This window comes from Heterodontus francisci, chromosome 1 (genome assembly GCF_036365525.1).
Source record: "Heterodontus francisci isolate sHetFra1 chromosome 1, sHetFra1.hap1, whole genome shotgun sequence".
NCBI lineage: Eukaryota > Metazoa > Chordata > Chondrichthyes > Heterodontiformes > Heterodontidae > Heterodontus > Heterodontus francisci.
In genome coordinates this window covers 184,426,584-184,447,777 of record NC_090371.1, presented here as the reverse complement: position 1 = coordinate 184,447,777, position 21,194 = coordinate 184,426,584, and the positions used below count along the sequence as shown (strand labels likewise).

Genomic DNA, 21,194 nt, shown 5'->3' with positions numbered 1-21,194 from the left:
AATTATACAAGGCCTTGGTGAGACCCCATCTGGAGTATTGTGTGCAATTTTGGTCTCCTTATCTGAGGAAGGATGTTCTTGCTATGGAGGGAGTGCAGCAAAGGTTCACCAGACTGATTCCTGGGATGGCAGGACTGACGTCTGAAGAGAGATTGGGTCAATTAATCTTGTATTTGCTAGAGTCTAGAAGAATGAGAGGGGATCTCATAGAAACCTACAAAATTCTAACAGGACTGGACAGACTAGATGCAGGAAGGATGTTCCCGATGGCGGGGGAGTCCAGGACGAGGGGTCACAGTCTAAGGATAAGGGATAAGCCATTTAGGACTGAGATGAGGAGGGATTTCTTCACCCAGATAATGGTGAACCTGTGGAAATCTCTACCGCAGAAAGCAGTTGAAGCCAAATCACTAAATATACTCAAGAAAGAGTTAGATATAGATCTTTGGGCTAAAGGAATTAAGAGAAAGTGGGAACAGGGTACTGAGTTTGGATGATCAGCCGTGATCGTATTGAATGGCGGAGCAGGCTCGAAGGGCCGAATGGCCGCCTCCTGCTCTTTTTTTCTAAGGCTATCGCTGTCCTCTTCACAGTTCACAATACTTCCAAGTTTTGTCATCCACAAATTTTGAACTTGTGCCCTGCACACCCAAATCTAGGTCATTTAATATATATCAAGAAAAGCAGTGGTCCTAATTCTGACCCCAGGGGAACCCCACTGTGTACCTTCCTCCAGTCCGACAAACAACCATTCACCACTACTCTCTTTCCCGTCACTCAGCCAACTTCGTAACCATCCTGCCACTTCCCTTTTATTCCATGGGCTTTATTTTTGCCGACGAGCCTGTTATGTGGCACTTCATCAGTGTAGAACTTCAAAAGGACATAGGTTGGTGGAATGGGTGGACAAGTGGCAGATGAAATTTAATGCAGAGAAGTGTGAAGTGATTCATTTTGATCGGAGGAATGTGGGAAGACAATATAAAATAAAGAGTACAATTCTAAAAGAAGTGCAGAAGCAGAGGGACCTGGGTGTATATGTGCATAAATCATTGAAGGGTGCAAGACAAGTGGAGAGAGTGGTTAATTAAAGCATACAGTATCGTTGGCTTTATTAATAGGAGCATAGAGTGCAAAAGCAAGGAAGTTGTGTTAAACTTGTATAGAACACTGGTTTGGTCTCAACTGGAGTATTGTGACCAGTTCTGGGTGCTACACTTTAAGAAAGATATGAAGAAACATTAGAGCGAGTGCAGAAAAGAGTCATGAGAATGGTCCCAGGGGTGAGGGACTTCAGTTATGTAGATAGATTGGAGAAGTTGGGACTGTTTTCTTTGGAGAAGAGAGGGTTAAGAGGTAATTTGATAGAGGTATTCAAAATCATGAGTCTAGACAGTATAGATAGGGAAAAACTCTTCCCAATGGTGGAAAGATTGACAAGAGGGCACAGGTTTAAGGTAATTGGCAAAAGAAGCAATGATAATATAAGGAAAAACTTTTTCACCCGGTGAGTGGTTAGGATCTGGAATGCACTGCCTGAGAGGGTGTTGGAGGCAGGTTCAATCAAGGCATTCAAGAGGGAATTGGATTATTATCTGAAAAGGAATAATGTGCAGGGCAATGAGGCGAAGGCTGGGGTGTGGCACTAGGTAAGTTGCTCCTTCGGAGGGCTGGCACGGACACAACTGGCTGAATGGCTTTCTTCCTTGCTATAACAATTATGTGATTCCGCCTTTTGGAAGTTCATGTACACCACTTGGATCGCATAACCCTTATCAGCCCCTTCTGTTACCTCATCAACAAATTAAATTAAGTTAAACACAATTTGCCCTTAACAAATCCATGCTGACTTTCCTTAATTAGTCCACATTTGCCCAAGTGACTGTTAATTTTGTCTTGGATTATCATTTCTGAAAGCTTTCCCACCACCAAGGTTAAACTGACTGGCCTGTAGTTACCGGGCGTATACACCATATTTTGAACAAGGATGTAACATTTGCATTTCTCCAATCCTATCACTTCTATATCTAAGGAAGATTAGAAGATTATGGCCAGCGCCTCCACAATTTCCACCCTTACTTCCTTCAGTGTCCTCGAATGCATCTGGTCCAGTCCTGATGACTTATCAACTTTAAGTACAGCCAGCCTTTTTGATACCTCCTGTTTTTCAATTTTTAGCCCATCCAGTGTCTCAACATCTTCCTGTTTCACTATGACTTTGGTAGCAGTATCTTCCTTGGTAAAGACCGATGTAAAGTACTCATTTTGTTTTGTTATAGTTTTCCCTGCTAACCTTTGATTCCAGTTTACTTGGCCCAGATCTGTTTTCACCCCATTAAAATTGGCCCTTCCCCAATTAATTATTTTTACTATGGATTGCTCCTTGTCCTTTTCCATAGCTAACCTAAACCTTATGATACTATGATCACTGTCCCATAAATGTTCCCCTTCTGACACTTGATCCGCTTGACTCATCTCATTCCCTAGAACCAGATCCAGCAATGCCTCCTTCCTCGTCAGACCAGAAACATACTGATGTAGAAAATTCTCCTGAACACACTTAAATTCTTCCCCTTCCCCCCCCCTTTCTACCCTTTACACACTACACTATTATCCCAATCTATATTAGGATAATTAAAGCCCCCCATTATAACTACTCTGTAGTTTTTGTAACTCTCTAATTTCCTTGCAAATTTGCTCCTCTATATCTTTCCCACTAGTTGGTGGCCTGTCAAGTACAAGCATTAATGTAAAGGTACCTCTATTGTTTCTTAGTTCTAAACCAAATAGATTTTGTCCTTGACCATTCTAGGACATCCTCTCTCCAGCACTGTAATATTCTTTCCTTCCCTATCTTTTCTGAGCACCTTGTATCCAGGAATATTTAGTACCCGGTCCTGCCCTTTTCTGAGTCCTCTATTCTCACCACAACATCGTATTCTGATCCTCACTTATTATTTAAACAAGATGTTTAAAACATTGAGGAACTACACATTTAAAGTCAAAGGAAGGTTAGTTCATTCTTTACGGTCTTTTTAATTAAAAACGCATGAAAGGAGTCCTTTAGAAAGATGTGCAATTTTGTCTTAGTTGCAGAGCATTGGCTGGGGTTTTCCATTTCTGTGCTTGCCAGTGGAAGATTTTCTATCCAATCATGCTAATTATTGAAAAATGACAGACTGGCAAATGCAGTGGTGGAACCTACCCTACCCCACCCAACCTCCATTGAGTCTGAAGTTGGTACCAGAGTAGTGTATTTAGTGTGTTTTTTAAAAAGGTAAATGTCAGGCTTTTGCACTGTGGCTTGAAATAATTTGAGTCAAAAGAGCAAGACACCCGGGGCAGGAGTTCTGGGACCTATATGAACAGGGCAAGGAATGGTATGTCTCCTTAACCAGTCAGGTTGAAGAATCCTTACTGAGACATACAGGTCTGGATTTTAACCGAGAGGTGAGTTCTATGCAGGAGTGGAGGGTATAGGGTGATGCTGTTTTGAAATTTGGTAATCCAGAAGGGTTTCACCGATGTCCTGCAGGTTTTAACTGCTGCTGCTTGCCACAAGCAGTGCTGTAAAGCAACTCTCGTGGATTTAGCTCTCCTCTCCTCCTTCCAGCTGCCTGGTTTCCCTAGGTTTGGGAAACCCAGCCGAAATGAGTTAAAAATTGAATGACTTGAAGGCAAGTAGCATCATTATTTACATAAATATAACGTAAATAATTTTATTTAAATATTTGTTGTAACATTTAAATGACCAACCTGCTTCCCATGAGTAGATTGGTCATTTGCTCCTCATCCCACCTCCTTTAAGACTGGGCGTAGGTGAGTTGATTTCCTGTTCCAGCATTTTGCATTTTACCCACTGAGATGACCCCAACCCACCCATTTTTGGGAGTTAAGATTCAGTCCGCAGAGGCTAAACCAGCAAGTGTAGTTTAGAATATTTAATTAAATGCAAACCATGTTCATAATGTGAATGAATAGAAAGAAAGATAGGACTGATCAGCAATAAAAGAGAAAATGTTAAGCTAAGTTATTAATTTTTCTGAATTTCCAACATGAGACTCCACTCTATTAAAGTTAATTTTCAGTGCCAAAAATGTTGTTTGGTAGTAATTAAGACTTATCACATCCTAACTTTTTCTGGCGTGTTTAGTGGTATCTCGTGGGTAAGTATCATGTAGGGTGGGGGGGGGCGTGGAAAGAGAGGCAAGGGGCAATGGCATTTGATGCTAGATTATTGGTTCATTTTAAATCAGGTTGATGGATTTTCATTAACCAAAGAGATATGGGGCAAAGGTAGGTGTATGGAGTTCAGTCATCGAACAGTCATGATCTCTTGAATGGCGGAACAGGTTTGAGGGGCTAAGTTTCTATGTTCCCTGTAAGGTGCCTTTGCAGTGCTACTCACTTCACAGTGTGCTGCCAGTTCTCCAAACTTATTTAATGTGCCGACTTAGCACATTGAAGTAGAGCTGCTGTATGCTTTCTACTATTCCATATAGGGAGCTCTGAAGATTCTCAAAGGACTGAATGAACTTCCATTGATTCATCAGTACAGCTTGGTATGCTACCCCTGTAATATATAGATACCAAGCAGCTATCTGTCTGGTCAGCCATACCGTTCCTTGTTGCTAACTTATTGTGTTGGTGTTGTACCTAGTGTTCCCTACTGATTTCCCTGGTAAATGTTTCTGTGATGGTACTTGCATCTGGAGTGCTTAATGATTGCTGATGTGATGGGAATGCTTCTTCCTTCTGCTCTTCATCTCACATTTCCTCTTCCCTGGTGCTAGCTTCCTTATTCTGGGAAAGCAAGTGAAAGGAAATGTGTTCAAGTAGAATACGTAGTACAGGCATTCTTTTCATGGACAGGATTCATGGAAACCTATCTTGGCATTTACCTTCAAATCATACATTTTGTACAGTTGCACTTTTGACGAATAGATGTGGAAGAGTTCTCAAATCACTTTCTCCTCACCTGGAGGTATCAATTATAGCTCAGGGGTCGTACTCTAACCTCTGAGTCAGAAGATCGTGGGTTCAAGTCCCACTGCGGAGACGTGGGCACAAAATTTAGTACTGCACTGTCAGAAGTGCTGTCTTTTTGGTGAGATGGTAAACTGAGGCCTGTCTACCCTCCCACGGCACTATTTGAGCAGAATTCCCCTGTTGTTCTTCAAATGTCTGGCTAGTAGTTAACAGTCTTCAATCAGAATTAATTTTTTTTAACTAAAAACAGAAAATCTGGTCATTATCACATTGCAGATTGTGGGATCTTGCTGTACACTAATTGGCATCTGCATAACTGCATTTCCTACATTACAGCTGTGACTGCACTTCAGAAGTACTTAATTGGCTTAAAGTGCTTTGGGACATCCTGAGGTCATGGAAAGCATTATATAAATGCAAGTCTTTTTTTCTTTCCACCGCTAGCAAGACTTCCTGGGTCTCTTTAGTTAATAAGGCACTTGTTAGTGCTCAACCAGCCATATTCTTTACCCAGCCGTTAGTCTCCACCCAAAGTGACATGGCACTTCCCGCGCATGCTTTAAAAAAAAATTGTGCAGCGATTTTGCGTAAATTTGCCAACCCTACGGAATCCAGCAGGTTGAGCCACCATACAAACAGCATGGGTATGTGAACACCAGAACTATGGGCTATTATTTCACCTTGCCTTACCATGGAATCAAGCCTATTAAGATAACTGTTTTTTGCTTTTGTTTTTATTCATTCATGGGAAGTGGGAGTCAACTGAGTGGCTGCTAGACCACTTGAGAGGCCAGTTAAGAGAAAAAAAAACATTGCTATGGGCCTGGAGATGCATATACGTCAGACCGGGTAAGGATGCGAGATTTCCTTCCCTAAACAACAACTGCAACAACTTATATTTATATAGAATCTTTAGCGTAATAAAATGCCCCAAGGCACTTCACAGTACTGTCACAAATCAAAATTTGACACCAGGCCACATAAGGCGATACTAGGGCAGTTGGCCAAAAGCTTGGTTGAAGCGGTCGGTTTTAAAGAGCGAATGGTTACAGCATAGAAGGAGGCCATTCGGCCCATTGTGTCCGTGCCAGCTCTGTGCAAGAGCATCTCACCTAGACCCACTCCCCAGCATTTTCCCCATAGCCCTGCAATTTTTTTTCTCTTCAGATAATTATCCAGATCTCTTTTGAAAGCCTTAATTGAATCTGCCTCCTCTACATACTCAGGCAGTGCAATCTACATCTTAACCATTCACTGGTTAAAAAATGCTTTTCCTCATGTCGCTGTTGCGACTTTTGTCAATCACCTTACATCGTTGTCCTCTGGTTCTGCAACCTTCGGCCAATGGGAGCAGTTTCTCCCCATCTACTCTGTCCAGACTCCTCATGATTTTGAACGCTTCTGAAGTAAGGTCTTTAAAGAAGGTAGAGAGTTGGAGAGGTTTAGGGAGGGAGTTCCAGAGCCTGGGGCCTAGGCAGCTGAAGGCATAGCCACAAATGGTGGAGCAGTTAAAATCGGGGATGTTTGAGGCCAGAATTAGATGACCGCAGAAAGCTCGGAGGGTTGTAGGCTGGAAAAGATTAGAGATGGGGGGAGGTGAGGCCATGGAAAAATTTGAGAACAAGGATGGGAATTTTAAAATCAAGGCATTGCTTGACTGGGAGCCAGCGTAGTCGGTCAGTCAGCACAGTGGTGATAGTTGAACGGGTCTTGATGCAAGTAAGTACACGGGCAGCAGAGTTTTGGATGACCTCAAGAATGAGGGAGACCAGCCAGCAGTGGGTTAATAGTCAAGTCTAGAAGTAACAAAGGCATAAATGAGGGTTTTTGGAGCAGATGAGGGGCAAAGTCGGGCTATGCTGCGGAGGTGGAAATAGGGGGTTTTAGTGATGGCGCGGATATGTGGTCAGAAGCTCATCTCTGGGCCAAATATGACACCAAGGTTGTGAACAGTCTGGTTTAGATTCAAACATTTGCCAGGGGGAGGGATGGAGTCGGTGGCTAGGGGACAGAGTTTGGAGTGGGATGAAAACATTATGCTCAGTCTTCCCAAAATTTAATTCGAGGAAGTTTCTGCTCATCCAGTACTGGATGTCAGATATGCAATTTGGTAATTTAACAACAGTGCAGGAATCGAGAGAGGTGGTGCTAAGATAGAGCTGTGCCTCATCAGCATGCATGTGAAAACTAACACTGTACTTTCAGATGATGTCACCGAGGGGCAGCATGTAGATAAAAAATAAGAGGGGGGACATGGATAGATCCTCGGAGGACACGAGAGTTAATGATGCGGGAGTGGGAAGAGAAGCCATTGAAGTGATACTCTGGCTACGAATAGATAGATCAGATTAAAACCATGCGAGTGCAGTCTCATCCAGCTGGACGTCATTGGAGAGGCATTGGAGGGGGATGGTGTGTTCAACCATGGCTGCGGATAGGTCAAGAAGAACGAGGAGGGATAATTTACCTTTGTCACAGTCACATCGGATGTCATTTGTAACTTTGATAAGAGGTGTTTCGGTACTGTGGTGGGGTGAAAACCCGATTGGAGGATTCAAATATGGAATTTGGGAAAGATGGGCACAGATTTGGGAGGCAACAACACGTTCAAGCATCTTGGAGAGGAAAGGGAGTTTGGAGAATGGCGGTAGTTTGCAAGGATGAAGGGGCCAAGGGTTTTTTCGAGGAGAGGAACATAGAAAGTAGGAGCAGGAGTGGGCCATTCGGCCCCTCGAGCCTACTCTGCCATTCAGTTAGGTCATGGCTGATTTTCTACCTCAATGCCATTTTCCCGCACTATCCCCATATCCTTGATGTCTTTAATATCTAGAAATCTATTGATCTCTGTCTGGAACATATTCAATGACTGAGCCTCCACAGTCCTCTGGGATAGAGAATTCCACCACCCTCTGAATGAAGAAATCCCTCCTCACCTCAGACCCAAATGGCCTAACTTCATTCTGAGACTGTGTCCCCTGGTTCTAGACCCCCTCCAGCCAGGGAAAACATTCTTCCTGCATCAACCTTGTCGAGCCCTGTAAGAATTTTGTATTCTTCAATGAGATCACCCCTCATTCTTCTAAACTCTGGAGAATATAGGCCGTCTCCTCAATTTCTCCTCGTAGGACAGTCCTGCTATCCCAGGAATCAGTTTGGTGACCCTTCATTGCACTCCTTCTATAGCAAGTATATCCTGCCTTAGGTAAGGAGACCAAAACTGTACCTAGTACTCCAGGTGTAGTCTCACCAAGGCTCGATACAATTGCAGCAAGACTTTACTCCTGTACTCAAATCCTCTTGCAATAAAGACCAACATACCAATTGCATTCCTAACTACTTGCTGCACCTGCATGGACATCAACACTTCTCAATCTCTCACCATTTAATAAGTATTCTGCATTTCTATTTTTCTTACCAAAGTGGATAACTTCACATTTTTCCATATTCTAGTCTTACCCATTCACTTAGCCTGTCTATATCCCCGCGAGACATCTTTGCATCCTCCTCGCAACTCTCCTTCCCACCTAGTTTAGTGTCATCAGCGAACTTGGAAATATTACATTTGGTCCCCGCATCCAAATCATTGATATAGGTTGTGAATAGCTGGGGCTCAAGCACTGATTCTTGCGGCACCTCACAAGTCACAGCCTGCCAATCTGAGAATGACCCGTTTATTCCTACTGTCTGTTTTCTGCCTGTTAAACAATTCTCAATCCATGTCAGTATATTACACTCAATCCCATGTGTTCTAATTTTGCTTACTAACCTCCTGCTTTGGACCTTACTGAACACCTTCTGAAAATCCAAATACACCACATCCACTGGTTCCCCCTTATCAATTCAAGTTGCATCCTTAAAAAGCTCCAACAGATTTGTCAAACATGATTTCCCTTTCATAAATCCATGTTGACTCTGCCTAATCCTACCATTATTTTCTAATTGTCCAGTTATAACATCCTTTATAATAGATTCTAGCATTTTTCCTACTGCTGATGTCGGGTGATAACGGCAGATTTAAAGAAGGATAGCACCTGGAGAGAGAGGGGGAGAGAACTGTTAACAATATCAGCTAACGTTGGAGCTAGGAAGGAAAGTTGGATGGTCAGCAGTTTACTGGGAAAAGGGCCGAGGGAGTAGGAGTTGGGTCTCATGGACAAAACAAGCTCAGCGAGGGCATGAGGGGACTCAGGAGAGAAACTAGAGAAAGATGCAAGTTCAGGGCTAGGGCAGGGGAGGAGCTTTGGAGGATGTTTGGCCTGGTGAGCTAGTGGGAGGGAGGGAAATGGCAGAGGCAGCTGATCGGACAGTCTCAATTATAGTGACAAAAGTCCCTGAGCTCCTTGCACTTACTGGTGGAGCTGAATGTAGAGGAGACGGAAGAGGGGTTTAAGAAGATGGTTTGCAGTAGAGAAAAGAAGCCAGGGGTTATCTTTGCAATTCAGGATGCTTCTGGAATAGTGAGCAGTTTTAACAGATGAGAGCAGGACCCGGTAGTGCTTTGTGGTCCAGCCAGATCTGGTGGTAAATAGCTAAATCAGTTGTTCACTATATCCTTTCAAGTCTGCATCCCTTGTACTTAAGGGAGCAGAGTTGTGGGCCGAAACAGGGGAATGGCCAGGGTAGGAGAGTTTTATTGGGGACTAGGACATCAAAGATGGAGGCGAGGGCGTGGTTGAGCAAATCAGTAGTTGTAGAAACATGGCAAACAAAGGGCCAGAGGCGAGAGAGTTGGGATTTTGAAAGTGCAGTTTTAAGTGAATTGGGGATGGATTTTTCTGGGCGAATACAGAAGGAGGTAGGGTTGTGGGGTGGAAGGGGGATGTGAGTGGTGAATGATAAATGGAAGTGATCAGAGATGGCTTCAGGGCATTGGTGAACCAGATGGATTTTTAACAACAATCTGGTAGGTTCATGGTCAGCATGAATGCGACTAGCTTTTTCTTGAACGTTTATTTATCTGAATTTAAATGTGAACTGTCATGGTGATAGAACCTCGTGTCTCCAGGTTATTAGTTCAGGCCTCTGGATTATTAGTCCAGTAACATAACCACTATGCTACCATACCCAATATGGGTATCCATCCATATGGCAGTCAGCTTCAGTATGATTTGAAACTGCCAATAATAAAATGCAGTGCTGCTTTGTGTAGTACAGAACTGAAGCCATTTAAGATTGATAGTGAGCTGCTTATCATTTCAGATGAATCTTGTCAGTCAGATTCCTAAAAGTTTCCTTTGCAATATGAACCAGGATAATTTGCATAAGATAAATGCAGTGATGAACCTATTTCTTTTTATGAACTCTAAATATGTATAGTTATGACAGTGGAAAGGAGAACTTTCTGGGCATTTCCTCATGAATGATGTGGAAATTTAGAAAAATGTGTACATAAGACTCAGCTATTTGAAGCCTGATGCAATTTATTTACATAATATTTACATTTTAGTACTCAAAGGAGAGAGAGACTTAAAATGTGGCGTCAGTTTGTATAATCAATTTTTTTTTAACCTTGACTGAAGGACGGTGATTAAACAAGCAAGGATATCAGGAAGAGAAAACAGTTGATCATGAAAGTACAACAGTACATCATCTGCATAGGGAGAAATATTATGGTATTGAGTAGCATTTCAGAACCATGCAACCCGTGAGCACAATTATAAAATAGTTTTACAGCATTATAGTGTCAGCCTTGGATCAGTGGTAGCACTCTCATTCTTGATTCAGGAGATCATCTGTTTAAGTCCCACTCCAAGGACTTAAGCAAATAATCTAGGCTGGAACTTCAGGGTGGTAAACTGGGAGTCTTTTGAATGAGATGTTAAAACTGAGGCTCTCTGTGTGTGCTGGTGGATGTAAGAGATTCCACAGCAGTGTGCAGGACCTTCTCGCATTATCTTAGCCAACATGTATCCCTCAACCAACACCACTAAAAACAGATTAATTCATCTCGTTGCTATTGGCGAGACCTTACAACGTGCAACATACTTCAAAAAGTAATTTATTGATTGTAAAGAGTATTCTGGAGATGTGAAAAGTTCTATATAAATGCTAAGTTATTTTCCTTTTTCCTTCAAATGCGAATAACAGCATTAAAGTATTAGCAGCTGTGTTCTCTTCAGCCATGAGCTACCAGAACTTTGCTTGCTATGTAATAAATATTCTCTTGTAGTTACATGGCCATTAATAAAGTGCAGACCTTAACTATCCGTTCAGATGATACCTGCTAGCATTATATAATTGGGGGACTGGGGTGGAGTGAAGGGGGCTGCAGTGGTGTGGGGTAGAGGGAAGGAGAGAAAGAAGACTTGATTCGAAAATCTGATTTCTTTGTGGAGTCTCTGCTGCAGTATCTTAATTGAAGATTTGTCAAAATTGCTTTTATTTGTAATTACTGACCTCTTCTGAGCTATTGAGATATATTCATTATGTGTCAATGAAACCATTTAATTGGATATTATATTTATCTAGCTGACAGACCTGACTGCTTTGAATAAATATATCAAATGGATCACTGATATGTAGCCCTTACACTGTATGTAATTTCTAAGAAATACTTCATGGCAATGATATTCTGAATGCTGATATTTATTTTCCTTTTTAAGCAACAGCTTGAAGAAATGGTAAAAATATATATATTTGTTTGAAAGTCATTCAAAAGATCAATAATTGGCATCCACGCTGTCTCTGATTAGAACGTGGCAGAGCACTAGGTATACCCGAGTGCAGATGCTTCTATTTTTAAACTGAATCTTGAAACCAAAGGCAAACTGGAATATTATAAGCTAGAGCGTTGGATGTTAATTTTTGATCTGAACTGTCTTTCCATATCATTTTTACTTTTACGAAACGACTGCAGTATTTCCAAATTTAGTCCTAATCTCAAAACTTTATGCTGCTCAGATTTGTTGTTTTACTGAGAGGATTTTACTAAGGTAGCACAAAACAGGATAGTTATCCATGCTATTTTATTCTTAACCTGCATTTTCCTTTGCTATAACCTATTTAATCCATTCAATTTCCGTTAGGGTACACAAAGTCTCAACCCGCATAATGACTACTGCCAGCATTTTGTGGACACGGGTCATCGGCCCCAAAACTTTATTCGTGATGTCGGTAAGTTAAAGCAATAACCAGAATGTTTGCGGGTTTGCCAGTGAGAATAACAGATGTTCTTATGGATGAGGTTGATCATGGAGAACTGTAGTCAGTCTTTGAATTTAAATTAATCCGCCATGTTTCTATCAACGAATATCCTTATAGTGCACAACTAGAAAATGATTCAAAAGTTATATTCGGTCAGAATATTTCAATGACACTAAACTACTCCACCTGGATTCTACAGATGTTCCTCACTTTGCTGAAATTTATTGTACAACTTTGCAGTGTTAATTGTTTAATAGAAAGCTGATGCCATTTAATCTGCAGTACAAATTCGTGATTTGCAATAAAAAAGAGGCTGTGTAATAGTTTGGGTATGTGTGTCAGATTAAACAATAAATTTTGAATGCACTGGAGCCTCATGAAAAATGTAAACAGGTTGCAATCAGCAGGCATAATTCTGGAAAAAAAATCTTTGGTTAAATACTTATGCAGCAGTTTAAAGGGCTATATAGGTGGACGGAGATTACCAGCTGGTGAACTAGGTTTTCCAACTAAAGTATGCAATTTTTGAAAAGGGCCTATACCCAGTCAGTAAATCTGGAATTACATAAATTGATGTTGCGGTGCAGGTACTGGCATGATCTAAAATGATAAAAGGGATGATTCAGCGATTTAATGTTCTGAGCAGATAGTAGCGCTAGCAGGGAGTTCAGCACTGATGCTTAGCTGTGATCTTCCATCCATATAGACAGAACATCCTGAGCTGAAACTCCAGTTTCCCAGGATGTGTTCCCTGTGAATGACACAACCTGTTGGGAGCATTGGATTATGGAATAACACATATAGAAAAAACACATTTGTTCCCCATATTTCATGAGCTCTTAAGAACAGGAGTGAGTCAAGGAGTCCATCAGCATTTAGTTTGTGTTGACTCAACTGGAAATGCATATTTCAACCTGAAAACCTTTTGTTGTTTTATGAAATGAATTTTATATTTAAAAATTAATTTTGAGGCATGCACTTTAGGTAGATTTTTAGCACATCAACTGTAATTCATTGCCACAAATTTCAGTCCAATCAAAATCAACTTTCTAAATTTAAATTTTCTTTTTCAAACAGGCCTGGCAGACAGATTTGAAGAGTACCCTAAACTCCGTGAGCTCATCAGGCTCAAAGATGACTTAATTTCCCAAACTAACACCCCCCCCATGTGAGTGCTTCTTTATGAAATTCTTCTAAGACTGATTTCATGTAAAATGCAGATAAATCAAGATTTATGAAATATGAAGAAGTAGGTGAAGTATTACAATTCTAAACTTAAATAAGAACATTACTGTAGAGCAATATTGTCTCAAAGCTGCGCAGCAACCTGAAAGTCCCCCACAGGCCGTGAATAAGTTGGCCTCTTTAAATTACTGTGTGTGAGCGGCTGCTGAAAAAATTTTAAAGGGGCCTCGCACTTAAACCAACCACGTATTCAAAAAAAATTACCGGGAATGTTGCTGCCGTGCAGGCTTTGGAAATGACAATTCTTTACTATCTTATCCCTTTATTGTGACCTCTAGGTTAAAGTATGTTATGATGGAGCATCCCTGTGATTTTTTTTTTTGAGACCCAAGCATAAAAGCAAGCTGAAATATTTTGGGGAAGTGGGCAGAGTTTGTATGTAAAGTGCTTTCTTCCTTTAGACTACTGTTTATCAACTCTATTTGTTAGTTGGTTTGCAAATTGTTAAAAGAAAAAAAGTCTTTACATTTATAAAGCACTTCGATATCTTAGGATGTCACAAAGCTTTTTGCAAACAATTTTTTTTTGAAGATGTTCCCTTGTTCAGTGGTAACCTAGCTGTCTACACCAAGATCCCGTACACAGCAGAGATAATTGATCAGTTAATCTTTTTTTGGTTGAGAGGTAAATGTTGTCTGATTTCATCTTTTACACCCACCTGAGCAGGCAGACTTGCTTTAATAGCTCATCCGAAAGATGACGGTTTGATTGTATAACTCTGCCTCAGTGCTACACTAGAAGTGTCAGCCTAAATTATGTACTTGAATCAGAGATTGGGGCTTTAATGCCTACCTTCTGATTCTGAGGGCAAAGTGCTACCACTAAGCCAAGACTGATGCTTACTTGAACAGATAAATTTGTTTTTACATATAATGGCCTGGATTTTGTGCTAGTCATGATGATGAAACTGCCAGTGTTCACCACCATTACTCCACTGCAAATGACAGCAACTTCTGGAAATCTAGAAGTTTCTGTCAGTGATTCTACGCTTCTCCAGAGGGCTCTCCTGCTAAATACAATTAGAAATCATTGAACTGACAAACTTCTACTGTTGAGCTATTAGTCTTGCTGTAATAATTGTTATGACCAGGTGTGAAAGGTGTCCATGGGGTCTGTTACTATCTTCACCCGGTCTTATTGTAACAGGGTTTAATTTGAAACACACTGTATTTTGAGCTCCCCCGTTGTGATCCTTGTTCACAACTTTCCAATTATAAAACAAAGAAATGAGCACGAACAGGCTTTCTGTGGTTTAAAGAAGAAAGATTAAATTTTTTAAACCTTAAACTTAAACTCTAATATGGTTAACGCCTACGGATATACGACACGCCCACGCTAGCATGCACACGCAATACACAAATGCAAATAGGGACAGAAAAGAGCAGAACAAAAGATAAGTAAAACAGTTTGAGGCAATATCTTGTTACGGTTCTTCGAGCTCGCTGTAGTCCTTGATTGCAGATATGGTCTTGCGTTTTGTTGGGGCCCAGTATTTTTCTTAAACCTGGTTCACGTAGGAGATTTTTTTCTCTGAGTTTACCTGTCTTCACAAGATTCAGTTCTGTGGGAAAGAGATGGAGGCAGGCAGACAGGAGAGGATATGTTCTCAGTCCATGAGCACACAGTGTTCTATCTGTTCCAATTCCTTTGTTGGGCGTTCAAATTCAAAAAAAACTCCCAAGTTGCCCAGCAGGTTAGTCGTGTGACTAGCTCCTTATATGGAACAGTCTCTTCAAAATCCTTTGGAAGATCAGATTCTCCAACAGCCAGTTGGTCATGTGACTAAAACTGATCTGACCACTTCTGTGTATTGGGGATGTAACGACTGGGTCCCTTTTGTTTCAACACTGCGAGTCCTACGCAAATGTCTTTCCAGTCAGGGTCTTGCAGTTTTAACTTTTAATGTTCATGTGGCGAAATCATGTGTGCTTCAATCTCGGCAGGTGGGGGTGTGCCTGACAATTACCTTTGTAAAAGTTGCACTTTGTGGACTGAGGTACAACTGGATTTTTAATGGTGAATTCAGTTCATAGTTACTGCTAAACAGCCTCACTGATCCTGAAAGAGTAATTTTATGTTTGCTAAATATCACATTTCTCCATTACGATAAATTCCACATTTTAAATTTTTTTTTAAAGTGTTTGATACTTTAGTCTTAATCCCTTGTATGTGTTCTTCTAATTTATTCTAACTTATTTTACAACATGTAAAATTTAAAAGTGAAGAATAATCAATGCATTTTACTTCCTGGTTTGTTGTCTGAGAATACTTCAGTATGATTGGCTGCTGACCCTAGTTGATGTCATTATTGCTGCTGAACACCTGGCGATTCCCTTGTCTTGGCACCAGATTCAAACTGACACCGTTGCTTCGCCACTGACCGCAAAATCTAACCCCTTTATTTTTATTTTAACTGTTCGCTGCAGTTGGTATAGTTTTGTTATCCCACCCTTGCCCTATCTGAAACTCTGAGGCTTAAAGGTAGATTTTTACAAGTAATTGTTCCTGGCATAGAGCATTGTACATCAGACAGCACATCTGCACAGAAAATCCTGTGGGTCTGTTGGCCTCATCACCAAATTCCTGATTATGTACTTGCACCGGGCAAAACTCTCTACTGGGAGCACATATTCATAAAATTTACTTTAAAATTAACTTTACAATTTTGTTTGTAAACAGGTATTTACCAGCTGATCTAGAGACGTTTGATATTAGAGACCTGAAGTGCAAGTTTGATGTTATTTTGGTGGAGCCACCCTTGGAAGAATACTACAGAGAAACTGGGGTAACAGCTGTTGAGAAGTGCTGGACGTGGGATGATGTGAGTTGTGTACATTTGTTTACAGTGCTTCATTTTATCTTGTTATGAACATTCTACCAAAAGTTATATTTTCTTTGTAAATGTTTGCTTTTTTTTTTAGAAAAGGACTGAAGTGGGGAAAGTTTTGAATTGTTAACTTGCTGTTAAATAATTGTAGATAAAATAATTTCAAATTATTAAGATGCAGATAAGGATTTGTTCATTAAATTTGAATTTGTATCTTTGCCAAGTGTCGTTACATTTTTTAAAAGGTAAACACTACGAAGAAGTGATTTACTTGAACAGCACTAAAGCATAACAAAATCAGATGGGGGGGACAAACTAATTAGATTTAAGATCAAAGCTCTGTATACAAGTAATTCAAATGAAGCACTAAACAGAAAATCATCTAATTTTCATGATTGACTGTTAAAACCAGGTGAGAAAGGTGTCATTGTGATTCTTTGTTCACAGCTTTCCAATTATAAGGCAAAGAAATGAGCACAGACAGGTTTTCTGTGGTTTAAAGAAGAAAGATTAAATTTATTAAACCTTAAACTCCAACTCTAATATGGTTAATACCGATGGATATATGACGTGCCCACGCTAGCATGTACACACGATACACACATGCAAATAGGGACAGAAAAGAGCAGAAGAAAAGATAAGTAGAGCAGTTTTGAGGCAATCTCTTGTTACTGTGCTTCGAGCTCGCTGCGGTCCTTGATTGAAGCTATGTACTTGTGTATCGTTGGGGTCCAGTGTTCCTTGTAAACCTTGTTCACGTGGGAGACTTTTTCTCTCTTTGAATTTACGTATCTTCAGTGGTTTCCAAAGCTGCTGAAAGCGAGATGAGGGCAGACAGGAGAGTGGTCTTACCAAACTAGGAGCTCTTTGAGTTTGAATCCTTTGTTGGAATTTCAAATTCTCTGCAACAGCCAGTTAGTCATGTGACTAAAACTAGTCTGACCACTTCTGTGTATTGGGGAAGCAATGACTGGGTCCCATTGTTCCAACACTGCTAGTAATATACAAATGTCTTTCCAGTCAGGGGCTTGCAATTTTAAGTTTTAATGTTCATGTGGCAAAATGATGTGTGCCTCAGTCTTGGCAGGTGGGGGATTTGCCTGACATGACATAAAAAACATAGATGTGGCAGCATATATTCTAATGCTGTGATATGCTGAACTTACTGGTGTATTTGGCAGCTGTGACTGGTTCCTATCGTTACACCAATGGCTTGCATTACTTTGGAGTGAAAGAGGCAAGGTTAGTGGTTTGCATCTAAATTTAATTGACACTTATTGGTCTCTGACTCTGAGAAAAATTGATAAGATGGTTATTTATTTATTTATTTAGAGATACAGCACTGAAACAGGCCCTTCGGCCCACCGAGTCTGTGCCGACCAAGAACCACCCATTTATACTAACCCTACAGTAATCCCATATTCCCTACCATCTACCTACACTTGGGGCAAATTACAATGGCCAATTTACCTATCACCTGCAAGTCTTTGGCTGTGGGAGGGAACCGGAGCACCCGGCGAAAACCCACGCGGTCACAGGCGAACTTGCAAACTCTGCACAGGCAGTACCCAGAATCGAACCCGGGTCCCTGGAGCTGTGAGGCTGCGGTGCTAACCGCTGCGCCGCCCAAGTTCTTTTTCATTTGGTAGATTTTGAAAGGCACCTTTCTGTACTGGCAGCATTTTTTTTTAAAAACCCATTCGGAAAAATTAAGAATTTGTTATAAAAGTGTAAGTACGAAGCATAATGACAAAGACCATCTCTTTCCCTGGTATTTGCTTTTGATGACAGTATCAAAGAAGCAGTGTAAAAACAGCATAAATCTTGTTCGTGTCCAGAAGTATAAATATCAAACCTTTATTAGGTGAAAATTAATTCATTCACTTAGAAGTAGTATTTCTCTTTTTAGATGCAATCTTGTCAGCATAACTTTTTAATGCTAAAAAAAACTATGATTTTTACAGCATGTTTGCAAAGCTGGACAGTGCTATCTACTGGGTAGCTAGGGAAATATCTGTACAATAGATTGGTTATCTTTTTCCTCAAAGGCTATAGTATGATAGTTTTGTAAACAGCATTTAGAGAATTTGTTTGTGCTTCGCATAGCTTCAGGATAAATCTTTCAGCCAACCACAAAAAATCAGTGCACAAATGTTTCAGGACTTCTATATTCCTGCATCATGAAAACTATGAATTTCTACTCCTTGCCTATTGTGCATAAAAGCTTTACCAGTTTCCAATTTTTTCTCCTTACTTAGAGTGTGTCCTCCTTTCTCTCACAGTAAAAGAAAGCTACTTTAAAATAATTCAGAAATGGCAAACAGTGAGGATGATGCCATTCGACTGCAACAGGACCTAGGCTAGCAGAATGGGCAGACAAGTGGTAGATTAAATTTAATAGAGAAATGTGAGGTGATGTATTCTGGCAGAAGGGATAAGGCAATATAGATTGAATGGCAAGAGTGTGCAGGGACAGAGGGACTTGGAGGATCATGTGCATAGACCTTTCGAAGGTGGCAGGACATATTGAGAGAATAATTACGATCTTGAGCTTCATAAATAGAGCTATTGAGTACAAAAGCAGGGAGGTTATGCTGAATCTTTATAAAGCTCTTGTTATGTCATGATTAGAGTATGGCATCCAGTTCTGGTCACCACACTTTAGGAAGGATGTGAGGGTGCAGAGGTGATGTATCAGAATGGTTATAGGGATGAGGGATTTTAGCTACAAGACTCGGTTGGAGAAGCTGGGGTTGTTCTCCTTGGAGCAAAGGAGATTGAGGGGAGAGTTGATAGAGGCATACAAGATTATGGCAGGTTTACACAAGGTAGACAAAGATAAATTGTTCCCATTAGTTGTTGGTACAAGGACTAGGGGACACAGATTTAAGGCTTTGAGCAAGAGATGCAGGGGGTATGAGAGGAAGAACTTTTTTACGCAGCGGGTGGTAATGACCTGGAAATTGCTGCCCATGAGGGTGGTGGAAGAGAAGACAAGGCTTTGTTTTATATTAAAAACTTAGAATTCTGTTTGTTTTTAAAAACTGAAAAAAAGGATTTTTCAGTAGACATTGATTGCTGAACTTTGTGGGTTTGGACTGAGTGAAATACACAGACTGCAAGGCACCTGTTTCCAAACAACTCAGCAGGGGAGTGACAGTTCAAGATTTATGATTATCATGTGACTTGATTGTTGAAGTTAGTTTCACTTTTGGATTGTAAAAGACCAGTGACTTGGACAAGGAGCAGGCATTTGAAATTTGGCTGTGACCTGCCTGGAGAGAGAGAAAAGACACAGAAAAAAAGAGCTACTCCTCTCTGAAGAGGAAGACTTCTTTTCAGAGAAGAAACCCCTGTATGTCAGGTAGCAGATTCTGTTGCTTCTTGTCTTTGAAGAATCCCTTGCTCTTGTTTCTGTTGCCTCCTGTATTTTGGGAGATCCTGAAAACAGAAGAAAGCTTCTACTGCTAGACAGCTGCTTTAAAACCCAAGCAGACCTGTTGCTACACCCTTGCTGAAAGACCTATGTGAAGCCTGCTGCAGACAAATTGCCTTGAACGCCTACCCATCACAGACTGTTCATCAACCTCACCTGGAGGGACTTCGAGTGGCATCCGACTATTCGACTCTGGGATACCTCACCGCACCAAAAACATCCTGCCAGAATGTGATAAACTCAATCAGTTTATTTTTTTACTTTTTATTCCTAAGAATTAGCTGTAAACCAAAAAAGTCCTTTTTCCCCGGTTAACCGTTTTTTGACTATATGTGTGTATGCATGAGGGCTAGGAAGAATAAGGAGTTTTGAAAAATCTTTTCATATATAGATTTATCTCGTTTTTGTTTAAGACTTATTTATTTTCTAATAAATAGTTAATAGTGTTGTTGTTTAAAGACACCTGGTTTGGTGTGCTTTATTCTGGGGGACAAATAGAGTGTCTAAGTTGGCTATTCTCCGGTAGGTGGGAAACTTTCTTGATATGCTATGACCTGTGGAGTAGTGGGAGTGAATTAACAGTGTATTACTCCTGTCTTGGTCGTAACATTAATTGGGGGCTGTTGTAGGATCAAAATCCAACGCTATAACGTTAATTGTGAGGGGGGCATTAATTGAAAGAGAAAAAAAGGAACCAGGTTTCTTGTGTAATCAGGTAAAGTCTACACCACTGGAATGGCATTAGCAGATGCTGCAACTTCTCTGGGAAAGGAGAATGAGTCCCTCAGTGACTTGACAACTTTAACCAAGGTTAAACTAAAAGAATTGGCAGCACAGTTGGGGTTGGAATTGAAATCAGGTGCTAAAAAAGGAGAGATAATTGACGTAATCGCCCAACATCTGAAATTAAAAGAAGAACAAGAAGAAGAAGTCAGAGGGATGCAGTTGAATTGGCTAAAATTCAGTTACAGTTGAGGCAACTGGAGCTTCAACAGGAAAAAGAAAAAGCAATAGCAATGAAAAAACATGAGGCGGAGAAAGAAATAAGAAACAAAAACAAGAAATGCTGGAATCACTCAGCAGGTCTGGCAGCATCTGTGGAAAGAGAAGCAGAGTTAACGTTTCGGGTCAGTGACCCTTCTTCGGAACTGGAATAAGAAATAAGAAAACTTGAATTGGAAAAAGAGGAAGGGGAGAAAGAGAGCGCATTTCAGAAAGTGAAAGAGAAGCAAGGGAATTTAAATTAAGAGATGGAATTTAGACAAAAAGGTGGTCTTAAATCCCGGCAAAATTCTGGTCAGGAAGAATCTGAATCCAACCCAGGACCCAGCGAAAAGCTGCTTAAATTTATACAAGCGCTCCCTAAGTTTGAGGAAAGGGACGTAGAGGCATTTTTCATTTCTTTTGAAAAAAAATAGCCAATCAAATGAAATGGCCAAAGGAAAGCTGGATACTGCTTATACAAAGCAAGTTGATAGGCACAGCTTATGAAGTTTATGCCATGCTTTGTGAAGAGGCTTCTGCAGATTGAGATGGCAAAAAGGCTCGTCTCGC

The 21,194-nt window shown here is 40.7% G+C and overlaps 1 protein-coding gene across 1 annotated transcript in view; it reads left to right on the top strand.

The window, feature by feature from the left end:
- mettl14 (methyltransferase 14, N6-adenosine-methyltransferase non-catalytic subunit) overlaps positions 1-21,194 on the top strand; it is a 102,802-nt gene that overhangs the window by 57,822 nt on the left and 23,786 nt on the right. Inside the window, exons 5-7 of the mRNA XM_068039418.1 lie at positions 12,015-12,102; positions 13,210-13,300; positions 16,057-16,198. Of these exons, the coding sequence (XP_067895519.1) occupies positions 12,015-12,102; positions 13,210-13,300; positions 16,057-16,198 (321 nt within the window). The remainder of the gene's footprint in view (positions 1-12,014; positions 12,103-13,209; positions 13,301-16,056; positions 16,199-21,194) is intronic.